The sequence below is a fragment of the Barbus barbus genome (genome assembly GCF_936440315.1).
Source record: "Barbus barbus genome assembly, chromosome: 13".
NCBI lineage: Eukaryota > Metazoa > Chordata > Actinopteri > Cypriniformes > Cyprinidae > Barbus > Barbus barbus.
Genome location: NC_136741.1, coordinates 9,610,435 through 9,625,322, shown reverse-complemented (window position 1 = coordinate 9,625,322; position 14,888 = coordinate 9,610,435). Strand labels below are relative to the sequence as shown.

General features: G+C 37.3%; 1 protein-coding gene across 3 annotated transcripts in view; it reads right to left on the bottom strand.

Moving 5' to 3' along the window:
• LOC306878682 (serine/threonine-protein kinase 11-interacting protein-like) overlaps nt 1-14,888 on the bottom strand; it is a 53,345-nt gene that overhangs the window by 33,224 nt on the left and 5,233 nt on the right. For 2 of the 3 annotated variants that reach the window (XM_079431165.1, XM_079431164.1), the window contains exons 8-17: nt 14,354-14,483; nt 13,823-13,926; nt 13,461-13,550; nt 13,052-13,093; nt 11,183-11,350; nt 10,926-11,001; nt 10,393-10,839; nt 9,311-9,513; nt 9,111-9,221; nt 295-463 (exon numbers count right to left, since the gene is read on the bottom strand). In XM_079431165.1, coding sequence (XP_079287291.1) covers nt 295-463; nt 9,111-9,221; nt 9,311-9,513; nt 10,393-10,839; nt 10,926-11,001; nt 11,183-11,350; nt 13,052-13,093; nt 13,461-13,550; nt 13,823-13,926; nt 14,354-14,483 — 1,540 coding nt within the window. The remainder of the gene's footprint in view (nt 1-294; nt 464-9,110; nt 9,222-9,310; nt 9,514-10,392; nt 10,840-10,925; nt 11,002-11,182; nt 11,351-13,051; nt 13,094-13,460; nt 13,551-13,822; nt 13,927-14,353; nt 14,484-14,888) is intronic. The other variant, XM_079431166.1, reaches the window with a different exon arrangement.

Sequence of the window (14,888 nt, the reverse complement as noted above, 5' to 3'; positions counted from 1 at the left end):
TCAGGACCAAACAAGTGCCACCACGATAATAACCAGCATTAATCAACTGGTGTAGTACCAACTATTATGGCACATTAGAATACTGTGTTTAATTGCAAGGAGGTGGAGGCAACCAGAGTCATTCTAGAGCAAATTATTGTAATTGCCGTGTGTTGAGAGTTGCATGTGTTTGTACCACTCCCAGGAATGTTCTGGCAGGAGTGTTTGTCCGCCTATGCTTCCAGGGCCTTGCTCATGACAGAAAAATAATGTCTTTTTGATCAATCTTTTTGATTGTTAGGGCCATATGCTTACGGTCATTCCTTAGCTCATCCAGGTGACTCAGGCTGCTGTAGGACTCAGTGGCTGGCTGGCAGAACTCAGACTGACACTTTAGGCATTGTAGCCAAACTGTCTCTGGTCTCTCCTCATCTACCTGCTGCTTGTTTTCCTCCACGAATCTTGAGAGAACCTCCAATAATACCTGTGGAGTCAGAATTCTGATCTTAATTAAGTTAATATCATATTGCTTTAAATTTTAAAGTTTCATCAAAAAGTCAACAAATTGTGTGGGAATGTGTCAAAAGAGACAAAAAAAAAAAAAACTCTTGTAAGTGGTAACTTTTCAAACACTAAAAAGACTCAGGTTGCATACAGTAGGTTGTGAAACAGCCCATCACTTAGCCTGTAATTAGTGGTGCACCGATCAGGAAATTTGAGGTTGATACTGATCACCAAATGCTATGCTTTTACAAGTTTATACAGTATATATGTATATAACTTATATAGACCCTTTTAGCGTTGACGTCACAATTACGTCACAGTGCTAGCTGGAGACAAAACAAAGCGAAAACAGGAGGTGGCCCATTCAAACCAGCACACATTCGGCTACAAAAGGAGCTTAAAATATCATCTTGTTGTGATGTTGCGTGCCCGAATCGATGTTGTAGAGGCTCCAATTTGAAATTTCAAGGCATATCTGATGCCACTGCCAGACTTCTTATTAGAAAAGGTTAAATAAAGTATCGTCTTTTGTTGTTATGGGCGCGTTTAAAGATTTCTTATACATCTCACTACTATGTCGTGTATGAAATTATGTCTGTGTGCATGTGTGTAAAACAACAAACTGACGATTTATATGCTTAATCATATGTAATTGTATGGGAATGTGTAATCACTGCGGCAATGCATTCTGGAAATTTAGGTGAAGGAGATTGAATAACGAATATTTGAGGCCTCTCAGACAAACCACAGAGCGATTTGTTTTATTTAAATAGATTTACCAATTAGTCCGTTTTATTCTAAGAATATGCAAGATGGTTTTCAAAAAATATTAATAGTAAACGGTCACTTTTTTTCTGTGGTGATTTGCGTGTGTACCCTGTGCGCTCCGGAGCGTGACCTAAAACATTGCGGCATTCAACATGGCGTGACTAGATTCCCATTCTCTATTCATTGTTGTGATTAATTGTGGCTTGGAATAATAATGTAGCTGTAAAAATAGTTGCACACACACACGTTCAATTGCTTGGTAACACAAATTGCTAATCAGCCAATCACATGGCAGCAACTCAATGCATTTAGGCATCTAGATGTGGTGAAGACGACTTGCTGAAGTTCAAAACGAGCATCAGAATGGGGAAGAAAGGGGATTTAAGCGACTTTGAACGTGAAATGGTTTTTGGTGCCAGACGGACTGGTCTGAGTATTTCAAAAACTGCTGATCTACAGGGATTTTCATGCACAACCATCCCTAGGGTTTACAGAGAATGGTCCGAAAAAAAGAAAATATCCAGTGAGCGGCAGTTGTGTGGATGAAAATGCCTTGTTGATGTCAGAGGTCAGAGGAGAATGGGCAGACTGGTTAGAGATGATAGAAAGGCAACAGTAACTCAAATAACCACTCGTTACAACCAAGGTATGCAGAATATCATCTCTGAACGCACAACACGTCGAACCCTGAAGCAGATGGGCTACAGCAGCAGAAGGCCATACCGGGTGCCGCTCCTGTCAGCTAAGAACAGGAAACGGAGGCTACAATTCACACAGGCTCACCAAAATTGGACAATTGAAGATTGGAAAAACGTTGCCTGGTCTGATGAGTCTCGATTTCTGCTGCGACATTCAGATGGTAGGGTCAAAATTTGGCGTAAAGAACATGAAAGCATGGATCCATCCTGCCTTGTCTCGACGGTTCAGGCTGGTGGTGTAATGGTGTGGGGGATATTTTCTTGGTACACTTTGGGACCCTTAGTACCAATTGAGCATCGTTTAAATGCCACAGCCTACCTGAGTATTGTTGCTGACCATGTCCATCCCTTTATGACTACAGTGTACCCATCTTCTGATAGCTACTTCCAGCAGGATAATGCACCATGTCACAAAGCTCAAATAATCTCAGACTGGTTTCTTGAACATGGCAATGAGTCAATTAAATGCATACCCTTATCTGGTACAGTTGAAATTTAGCTCAGGAGCATTCATATTGCTTGTAAACGTTACTGCACTTCGAGTGAAGTTAATCTGTGGCAAATTCAATTGAATGGGTATGATTTGGAAAGGTGCATACATATTAATTAAATGATCTAACAGCTGATAAAGCACATCAGAGCAAAAACTAAGCCCTGAGGTCAAAATAACTGCCTGTAGAGGTCAGAAACAGGTTTGCATCAAACCACACATCTGGGGAAGAGTTCAGAAAAAAAAAAAAAAATGCTGCATTGAAGGTTCACAGAAGCATGTCGTCTCCGTTAGCCTTAATGAAAGAAGTTTGAAACAACCAGGACTCTTCCTAGAGCTGGCCTCCTGGCCAAACTGAGCATTGATGGAGAAGAGCCTTGGTTAAAGTGGTGACCAATAACCTGATGCAGGGGTAGACAATAAGGGAAATTTGCCACTGGCCCTCCGGGCCAGTGTCTTTTGAAGTTCACTGGCCCAGGTCAACGCGTCGGGTATTGATCCCAATAATCACGAAAAAGAACAGTTTGCTTGAACAACAATGAATAACATAAATTTTTTTTAAGGTAGGTTTAGTGCAAAGTGCAGCAAAACTGTGCAAAAACATGAAACAAGTGCAAATAAACCTATTGCATAGGATTCATTCTCCGTAGTCACACAGCAATTCATTATATTATGTTCATACCATAGGTTTCATACACGTTAACTTTTCTCTAACTTACTTGTCTGCATATGTGGGCATTAATCTGCAGAGCTCACAGTAAACCTCTTTTGTTTCTTGATCGTAGCCCAGCTAGGGGTGGGCGATATGGGAAAAATATCATATCACGATTTTTTTTTAGAAATATCACGATTCACGATTTTATCACAATTCTTTGTCATGTTGGTTTTACAAGTTGTCCGAGCATTACAGCCAAACTAGAAAGACAAAGCCTTTCAAGGTAACAAAGAACAAAAAAAAAGACATGGCAGATATTTAGGCCAAAGTGGGCGAAGATAAAAAATCTGTGTCATTATTTTATCTTTCTTATTAAAAAATAAGAACAAAGATGCACATTACAAATACACATAATATACAAATAAAACAAACTTCTTCATTTTCAGGTACAATAGGTGTATTTAGCAGAGCATTCAATGAAATTGAATGAACAAGTATAAAAATAAAACACTAGATAGACTGATTCCTAAAGCAACTGTATTAAAGTTTTTCAGTCAAGAATAGTGAGTAATTTTTCTCTTTGCGTTTTGTTGTTTTGTTAATGTTAAATGAATAGTTCCCCCAAAAATAAATATTCTGTCATCTGTCTGTCAATTCTGTCATAATGTTTTATTTTTATACCATCATTTACTCAAAAGTTGTATTAAACCTGAATGAGTTTCTTCTGCTGAACATAAATGCTATTTTGAAGAAGGTGGAAAACCAATCAGTTGCTGGTCCTCAGTGACTTCCATAGGATTTTTCTTTCCTGCTATCAAAGTCAATGTGGACCAGCAACTGTTTGGTTACCCTCATTCTTCAAAATATCTTATTTTGGGTTCAGCACAAGAAATTAATAGAGGTTTGGGACAACATGTGAGTGAGTAAATGATGACAGAAATTAAATTTTAGGGTGAACTATCCCTTTAATGACAAGCGGCAGCACGCTTAGTGTCCTGTCCCTTTAAGAGCTGCAAGCATCTAATATACAGGCACGCATCCGTTTCTCTCTTAACTATTCACTTTCATTTTAGACATAACCAACTGAGTCTGTATGTAAACCTTGTGTGTTTTGACAGTATTAGCGCAAAAGATAAGTTAGTTGAGTAATCAGGCGCTGTTAGACAGGCTTTTTAGTGCGCGTGCTTCAGGTGTATGCGCTCAGAAAAAGCACACGTCAGACCAGCGCGCGAATGAAACATTTAACCAGCAAGGCTTGTGTGCAAATAATGTACTTTTGCGATCGCGAATAAGTGCAGTGTCCTGTCAGAGTAACTCTACTGCTGTATGTGGTGTTGTACAGTATATAGAGACGGAGGCGTCAGAACTGTATTTGACATCATGTGTGCTGTAGCACGATACTACGATATTTCTTCAAAAGCAGATCGTGGAGACATTTTTATCGTCCACCCCTAAGCCCAGCCAATTCCAGCGGTCTCGCCACTGGGGCTGAAACTTTCTCTGCCTTTTCTTTTCGTATTCCCTTTCGCTTTCCCTCAATTCCTCTGGTGATTTTTCCTTCTCTTTTTTACCCGGCGTTTGGCCGGGTGATGGGGGTTTCAGAAACATGTAGCCTAGCTTAATAGTAGCTATAGGTAGGTGCTGAGCAGCAGTGTGCAGTTTGCGCGCGTAACCGCGGGAGCGAGCATAAACCCGCTGCATCTGTAAGGCTGTCGGGATCACGTAACCTGCTAGCGGTGGTTACCGAGACGATTTAACAGAAATCAAAACACAGAACCACAGGTAATTAATGTGAAATTAGACTTTTTTTTTAATCGAGGCATTATTTTTACTGGCCCCACCGGGCTAGTGGTTGGAGCGATCTGGTGGCCCTGACGGTTTTAAAAGTACGTCCGGGCCACCGGGCCAATTATATTGTCGACCCCAGTGATGGTCACTCTACTTTAGCTTCATGATCATATGTGGAGATAGGAGAAATCTACAGAAGGACAAACATCAGGATAGGGACTGTGGGACTTGTCAGAGTAGAAGAAAAGCTCAATGCACCAAAATATAGAGATAGCCCTAATGAAAGCCCAGTCCAGAGCATTCAGAACCTCAGACTGGGCAGAAGTTTCACCTTCCAAAAGGACAATGACTAAGCACAAAGCAAGAGTGGCTTATAGGCAACTCTGTCAATGTCCTTGAGTGGCCCAGCTACAGGGGACTGAACACAATCAAATATTTCTGGAGAAACCTGAAAATGTGCGTCAGCTCCCATCCAACCTGACAGAGCTTGAGAGGTGAAGAGGCGAGGAGAAGAATGGCAGACAATTGCCAAATGCTGATGTGCAAAGCTTGTCGCATCAAACGAAAAATACTAGAGACTGTAAAGATGCTTCAGCTAAATATTTAGATAAGGGTATGAATACTTGTGCAATGTACTTATTTCAGTTATTTTTTAATAAAATTTACGAAGTTGTGACAATACTGTTTTTGCTTTGTCGATATGGTGTATGCATGGAGTGTAGTTTGATGTGAATTTTTTTTTTTTTTTTTATAGCAGTTTAAAGTGCTACACTGCATGAAAGGTAATATTCGAAAAGGCATAATAGGGGCACTTTAACATAAGGCAGAAACGTAACAATACGTGAAAAAAATTAAGTATGAATACTTTCGAAAGGCACTGTATGTTGCAACACAATCAACATTTACATTAATAAAATTCACATTTGAAAACACTAACATTAAGGCTGCAGTCCGTAAAGTTTGCCTCTTTATCGCCATCTGTTGAAAACCTGGTATTGCAGCCAGGTGTGTAATTATCTTTATTACGTGGGCTATACTCTGACACGGCTTCAGCGTGGATGAATCTAATGTTTTGAGGTGAATGTGTAGCTGTCAATCACCACACCATTGTGAATCAAACAATTAGTAATCACAGATTCTATCCTACGTCTTGGAATATATGACCCAAATCAGAATTTTCACCGTATATTGTCATTTGAACAAGTAACAAGTCTGCCACGTTTGTTCTGCCCAACTGAGGAAAAAAGCATTACAATAAATCGCGCCACCAATGGTGATTAAATCTAACGATCGATTAGTTCATATCACATCAAACCATGCAAATTATTATTATTGTTATACTTTCTCAAATTATTAATGTTAACAACATCAGCATTGTGTGACTATAAGTATAGTGTGTATTAACGTGTAGATTTCAATTTCTGTACAATCTAATCTAACTGTCATGCCATTCCAATTTCATATTAAGAAATTCTTTTAACCCCAAAAGCAAACTATGCTCTCTTCAAAATGATTTTCTTTAGAATACAAATCTTGTGTAATCCCAGGCTATCTGTAATCAGAAGCACGTTTAAAACTGGAATATAATTTAATTTCATTCACACGTTTCATAAACACATAATCCTTTCTGGATCACAATTCGCCATCAAAATGATACATTTAATTATTCTAGCTGCTGTAAGAAAAGGCTATAAATGAGCCGGCACCTGCAGGATCCTCACGTGCGATAGCCTACTAGCCAGGAAAATTCTTTATGTTTACAGACATGACGTAATGACACAGTGCCATGCTCGAATTTACCGCAAGAACCTACCCGTACCACTCAAATTAGAAAACATTATTATAAGCTGTGAATCGGGCTAACGTAAGGCGATAGTTTTGAACACTGGCTGGTTATGTAATTGCTCAAATATAGATTTTTTATATAATATTGATATCTTTAATATATTTAATATTTAATAATTGCTGTATAACTCATAATTTTGCATACAAACATACATCTCTATAAACTTATACAGTACTGTGCAAAAGTGTTTTTGTAATAATCCAGTGAGATTTTTGTATCCACAAGGAGTTTAGCCAGTGCTCCACACATGATCTCACCATCATCGAGACCATCAGGAATTATATGAAGAACCAGAAAAAAACTGAGACAGATTAAATCCAGAAGAACAGTGGCAAAGTCTCCAAGATGCTTGACAGAAACCATCCTACAAAGCTACAGTACTGTGAAAAGTTTTAGGCACTTGTGTAAAAATGGTGTAAAGCGAAGATGCTTTCAAAAATAGTGTCATAAATAGATTTCATCAATGAACTTCCATTAACTAAATCAAATCAACATTTAGTGTGACCACCTTTTGCGTTTAAAGGTACACTTCCGCATAGTTTTTCAGGTAGCTTTGTAGGAGGGTTCCTTCATGTGTTTTTGAGATGTTGCCATGGTTCTTCTGAATTTCTTCCTGTAATTCCAGGTGACTCGGTGATGGTGAGATCAGATCTCTGTGTGGAGCACTGCCTGTTGTCAGGCATACAAAAATCTCACTAGATTATTATTACAAATAATGGTAAAAGGAATGTTTGGAAATGTAAACTGATACTTCCTACTAAAACACTACAGCAAAAGACAGAAATAACTGGCTTAAAACCTTTTTTTTTTTTGTGAAAATACTATTGGCCTAAGGGTGGGTTGCACCAACAAGGATTGAATTAAGCAAAGATTAGAGCTAATCAAGGATTTGTTGATCTGGGTTTTATTTTAAATCGAGTTTTGTGAAGAACGTTAATATTTGAAACAGTTTATTTATACTGATGCCCTACCGTGTATGTCATCCTTCATTTTAATGTTTAACATTAAGTTATCTGATTGATGTGATTATCAGCGCTTCCGCTGTTGCCAGTCATGACAGTAATGAATAGCAGCACGCTGCTCAAATTACTCCCAGAGGAATCGGGCTGATTTACATTTATTTTTTATATTATTTTGTTTATTCTCGCAATATATTTATTGTGATTAACCTCCCGTTTTTGTATACAGTATAACGCTGTTAGTTGCACTCAATCACACAGGATACAACTAGATATTAAGATGATCAATATAGCTATTTTTGAATAATCCTCTATAGGCTGGAAACATTCGTTTATTTTACTAATTTAATTTGCTGTAATTATTGAGGATTATATAGTAAAGTAAGTATATGAAATATGTTAGCATAATTATTTAATGCAATACATTTTCCCCAAACCTTTTATTTAATCATCTAAAACAGTATTTAGTCGTAATTAATATTTTAAGATTTATTTAATTGAAATGCTCTTGAACGTGATATGCTATTTGTACTGTTTTCTTGCAGTTGTGTAATAAAATGAGGTGGTCAGACTTTGAAGTATTGCGCATACACATACAGTATGGCTCGTGCGCTCGCCTTTAAGTCACAAAATATACATTGGAATGTCATGAAACCATCTTCCTTGGTTTCACAATACTCAATTAATGATTGTAAACTGAGTATGGTGTTTTTAGAAGACGAATCTGTGCTGAATTTGACAAATAAATCACAACAATCCCGTTCTATGGGCACAGCCATTGATTGAGGCTGCAGCAGAAGATTTTTTACACTACTATTTGAAACTTCCGCTCTTCGAACGCGGAAGTGTGAAAAAGGCCTATTGTGCATAAGTGTGCAAACTGCCTCTATTGCCCCAAACTGTCTGAGGATCATGATTAAAGTCACATCAAACGCATAATTGATAATTTTGCCACAAAATAGAAACTAGAATTTTCCCCTGTCATTAGACTACAAATGTTGCACTTGATGGCAAATCCTTCTTTGTCTTTAGCATTCTTGATATCAGGGGCATTTCCACTAGTAAAAACAGAAATGATGTGTTTGATATAAAAAAAGAAAAAAAAAAAGACAAAAAGCAGAAATTCAATTTTTAATTTCTACTAGCAAAAACTTACTGATATCGGTCCCTGAATTTTAAGATTTATTCAATTATATAACTTTGCAAGCAGATTTTTACTTTGCAGGATATTAATTTTTAATATCGTCAATTAAATTTTCACTAGTTGAAATGCTAATTCTTTCTTGATATCAGAAATTGAATTTATACTAAAGATTTGTGGATCGGTGCACCCCTATTTGTAATATCTGTTGTAATTTTAGGATTATATCCCAAGCACTAGTTAATCATATCTGATTGTCTAATGATGAATGATCCTCCTGACCTGTAATGCTTCCTGTGGCTTGTCATCCAACATTATGTAACAACGTTTCCGTCTTTCACGACTAATGTACCGGAAGTGTAGCTCCAGGGCTGGGTGAGTCATCTCTACCTTCTAAAAAATTTCAACAGAGAGTGTGAAACTGAGGCAAAGATGCTCAATCATCTTATAGATGCATATGAACAGAAAACATGTCATCTGACCTCCACTGTGCAGGTGGCCTCAATGGCGAAGACATCCTGCAGACTATCTAGTTCCACTCGTGTTGTAACACACCCCTGGTGCATGTCTACCTCCAGCATGTGACCCTGTCGCACTCGTAGGAAAAGCGGCTCAGAGGCCCTTTTCCGATCTCTCTCCACGTCCTCTATGAGCAGCCCCACCAGCATTGGTCTGCACAGGTCCACTGTTAAACAAAGTGCAAAAGTGAAAAAGAGTTCTAGACACAAACTAGACAGGTTATAGGACAATGAAAAATTATCTTTTTAAATTATATTTTATATCATGAAGAAATAGAGATGTATCAAGATTTTTAAGGCGAGTACCAGAGCCAATCTTTTTGGCACTGTAAATACACAAAAAAATATTTGCAGAAACAAAGTAGATACAAATGTTTGGTCCACCACATTTTTGTCCCACTGCTGGTGTTACTGTGTGTGGTAATCAGAGTTAACGAAACTACTTTAAACGTTTAGCTTGCAAATTTGGAGTGGTTTAACAACAGTCTAAAAAAAATATAAAAATACAATCATGTAAGAGGACAATATGGCTGAATACACTACTGTTCAAAGGTTTTGGATAAGTTTTTTTTTTTTTTTTTAAATAAAAGCTTTTATACAGCAAGGATGCATTAAACATGTTTCAAAAGATATCCATTTCGTATAAATGCTGTTCTGTTTTTCACAGAATCATGACAAAATTAACAGTTTCCACAAAAATATTAAGCAGCACAGCTGTTTTCAACACTGATAATAAAAGTGATAATACTTAAGCACCAAATCAGCATATTAGAATGATTGCTGAAGGATCATGTGACACTCAAGACTAGAGTAATGGCTACTGAAAAATCAACTTTGCCAAAGGAATAAACTGTATTTTAAAATATATTAAAATAGAAAACAGTTATTTCTAATTTAAATATTATTTTGCAATATTACTGTTTTACTGTATTTATCATCAAATAAATGCAGCTTAAAATATTAATTAGTACATAATAATAATAATAGTACATAATCATCATGATAGTTATCAGTATCAATGTATCCCAAGGAAAGAACTGACAGACCTCCTCTATCATCATCTTCTTCCTCTGGTGGTGGTTTTGGTTCAGAGTAGTCCTCAGTTGTAGCCTGAGTGTTTCCTAGACTCGTCTCAAGAGTAGATTCAGTGTTCGGGGGGCTATGGCCTGTGCACTGCAAGGTGGATTCTGTCTCAGGCTGCAGGTCTGTGCTCTCCATCTCTTCTTTGTCCTCTTCCTCTTTCAGTTCAGAGGACAGCAGTGGAGGGGGGAGCAATTCCAGACTGGTTGGAGGTGTGTTAGTTTTAAGCAGGGGGGATAGGGGTGTACAGTGGCCGCTGCTATTCACTTTAATGGTTACACTGTCCACTACTGGGAAAGCTGGGTTGACTGGAGTACCATCAAGGTGATGCTGGTAGCGTAGCCAGTCCTCTCCTAACTGCTCTCGAAAACTGTCCATTCTCTCAATATCCTCCTTATGGGGGAGGACTATATCTGAAGAGAATCAAACATTTCACATGTGAAGCGTAACATATATGCTTAATAAACACACAAGCTCACTTAACGCATATTTTCATCACCTTGTAAAGCAGACTGCACTCTGACTTCATGGTCGGTGTCACTGGGCTCTGAAATACTAGCTCTCCTCACCTTTACCTTGTTTTGCAAATGGCAAAAATTTGCACAATTCATGTCATGAATCAGAAATTTTCAGTCATGAAATCTTTATGGTGGCTTCACATCATCAACAATCATGTTCATTTAGTTCAACTTTGTACCACAACAAATTTTGGGCAGATTTTGGACGTACTTAAATTTCAAATTGAAATGTACTTACTCTGTGTTTCCTCTTTCGAACTCTCCTCACTCCTGATATGCTTATAGACAGACTGTCAGTCATGTCCCCACCTCCACTGGACACTTCCTGCCCTCCTTGGTCAGGTGCCATAGAAACTTGAGAAGTGTGGGACATCTGACCAACCAGCTGTCCGGGTTTAGGTAAGATCTGTGAAAAAAATAAATAAAATAATGTCACAAGAGCCACAGAATTTGTTAGTGTATTTTTTTTACCAATAAAATCTGTGCTTAAATTAAATCTTATAAAAATGTTATAAAAAGACTATATTTATCATAAATAGAAACACGTTTTTTTCTTAATCTGGGTGACCGGGTTAAAAGTTGAGTTTGGCCAATACCAAACACTACTGTGTGAAAAAGGAACTATCTTTCCACCATGCGTCCAAATAAATTTACCTCTTGGGCGTTATTAGTAATAAAAATGTGTTGTAATCAAGCTAACAGATACAGTATTTGTCCAACATGGCTAAATATTTTTGGAAATTAAAAGTAGTTCTTTTTTTACTAGTATTTTACATTATTTACAATAATAGTTCTCTCTATCATTCACTACAGTTTATTACAATGAATTGAATATCTTGTGAGATTGTCAAAATAAGTGACAATCTCATTATATTAACATATCCATTCATGCTAGATTGCTGGGGTTTTTCCCCCATGCTTTTTATGTTAGCATGTCCCAAACCATGGTGTGAACTGGCCTGCAAGACATTTGAAAAACAAAACATTATGTAGCCCGTTATTTTGAACAACAACAACAACAAAAGTCATTATACTGTATGAACACTGGGTGTCACTATCACATGCAGTCAGTGAAACATCATTGACCTAAGTGAATGTAATCTTTGGCCTGTATCAGTGTGAAAGTGTTGGGGGGGGGGGGGGGGGGGGGGGGTGCGACAGAGAGAGAGAGAGAGAATCCAAAAACATGTAAGACTTCTCACACAAAGCACCCACATTTAATTTTTGCTAAGTCATGTGTCATGAGAGTGCCAAGGACACCAGTTTTTTTTTGTTGTTTTTTTGCAAGGTGTTGAGAGTAATTTTTCAGAGTTGCTTCTCAGTCTGAAACACAACAATCCGTAATGATCTTTAGTGTCTTTTGCCACTAAACAAGAATTTTATGTAAACTGCTTCATTTCAACAGAAGGGATCTTTTGCTGATGCCAACAATCCTGAAAAAATAAGCAATTTGTAACAATTCTACCATCCTTGCAAACTGTTTTCAAGTCTTTGTCGCTGAGGACATGAAGCTGTTCTAAATCCCTTTCTATTTTAACGTGGGAAAGAGTACAGAAAATGTGCAGCTGGAATGCAATGTTAATATATATATATATATATATATAAAAAAAGCAACTTTGACCAACAGGCATAAATGTGTTTTGTTTTTCGACAGGAAAACTTAAGTGTGCCTCCTTTCACACCTGCTACACCCTTTGGCTGTATGAGTGTTACAATAATAAAATAGAGACTACCTTAAAAAAGGTTTTCATATCAGTGGAAGATTAAAAAATAAATAAAAAGCAAATATACTATCTTTCTTTTAAATTAGTTGTCACATGACTCATTAAATATTTCTTATTCATTGTTAAACGTGACTCATTTAATATTTTTTCGTCTTTACATCAGCTGTCATGTGGTTAAACATTTACTGTCATTTAGTGATTGTTGGGCCATGCCTGCAGCCATTTGAAGTTTAAAAACTCCATTTGGTCAGAGGCAGTAAAGCACTTTGTTGCCCACTATTCTACTGGAGATTAAAAGCAAATCTGCCTCCCACAATACAGCATGAGAAACAAGGAGGGTGGAATGGCCTGAGATGGCACATGAAGTAACATTTGATACCCACCAGCAGATCAGACTGGGACAGAGGGGTTCCATCCAGCTGGAGCTGAAACGCAAGCAGACATTAAAACGTCAGCTTACAACTCTAAAACATCTGCAGAACAGTGAGAAAGGTCTACAAGCAAACATCTCAGTATTACTTTTAAGAATGACATCAGAAAAAAAGAGGGCACTGGTACCTCCCTGTGGTTGCTATGGTAAACATGAATACAATCAATGATGTATATTTAGATATACTATAATTGCTAATTTAAACATTCATTGTAGCAATTCAGAGACTGCTTCACATTTTTGGATGCCACGTCATATAAATTGATCATACTGGATAATAATGCTTTTAACAGGACCAATTAAAATACTAACTTTGAGGATGTGCACTGTTTATAGTTGTTCGCAAACAGAGAAGGACTCACCCCATGGTAAGCAGCTCGTGGAGAGAGGTGGTGGATAGTGGATACTCTGTGTGTCTTCTGAAAATACAAAGGGTTTCCTTCCAAAGTTAACTGAAATGAGATCAGAAAACAGTCAATGTGGTATATAGGAGAAGACACATTCTCTAAGGAAATATTCATATTGTGATTGTAAGATCCAGTTGGCTGAGCTAGAAAACGTAGTTTTCAAATGTGTAATTATGATCCTCATCAAGCCCAAATTTGTAGCTGTTGTATCATAAAAATGCTAAGACTGAAATCTGAGATTGAGGATAATCACTTTCCTATAATTGAAACAAGCAGTATAAGCTAAGCATTACTTGGACAAGATGCGTTTATCTTACTGTATTGAGATTATGAAGGAGGGACAGAGGCGCCAACTGAGAATGCTCCATAAGAAGGTTATAAGCCAGGTCAAGAGACTGAAGTGAAGACAACTGCTCCACCCCTGCATTTATAATAATTCATTTAGGTTAGAATAACCTTTATTTTAGTAAAGTAAAACAGTTTATTCAAACTAATCACAGTTTGTTAAACTATTCAAACACACACACAAATGATTGCATTACATATATAGTCATTTGCAATCAAGAGCTCTGTCAAATTGTATATGTTAAATATTAAATTGTGTTAAAAAATGCATTGAATAGAATGTTAAATACCATTTTAAACAATATACAATACAGACTATGTTGCCAAATGATATGTTAAGATAACACTCTTTATTTTTCAATTTTTGTTTCAAGTAATTTCTTTCAAATTGTTTTAAGAAATTTTTAAAAGCCACCATGTGTGTCAACTAAAAAGCCTAAACAAATTCAACACTTAAGAGTGATAGAAAAATTTTAAAAATAAAAGGAAAATGGCAAACTTACCATTGATGGTTTCCAGTTCATTGTTTCTAAGTATCAAGGTTGTGAGTTTGGTTTGGGCACCGAGGCCCAGCACTGGTGCTCTCTGGAGGTTATTATAGGCTAAATTCAGATGCTCCAGTTCAGTAAGAGGCTTGGTGGAGACAGAAAAGGCATGAATAAATCCAGTCTGTTCTAGCATTTAATATACCACAAATCTAGGTGGCCCCTGAACCATGCAACAGGGCACTGCCCACTAATTGATAGTGTTCAGTCACGTGACCGGCTCGAAGACTTGGAGGGCAAAACATCCATAGAACTGAAGCGCAATTTTCAATTCGCACGTGTCAATTTTTCATCTGTTTCCCAGCTGCAAATATTTAGATAATCTCTCAAACGAATAAAACAAAGGTATTTCTGAACAAAATGAAAGTTTTGGCCATTTGCAAGCCATATTAAGCACAGTTCAATCATAAACAGTGCAACAAAACGTTGTAAAAACACTTAATGTGCCTTAATATATTTAAAACTGTAATATTAAAAGAACTAATTCAGTAAT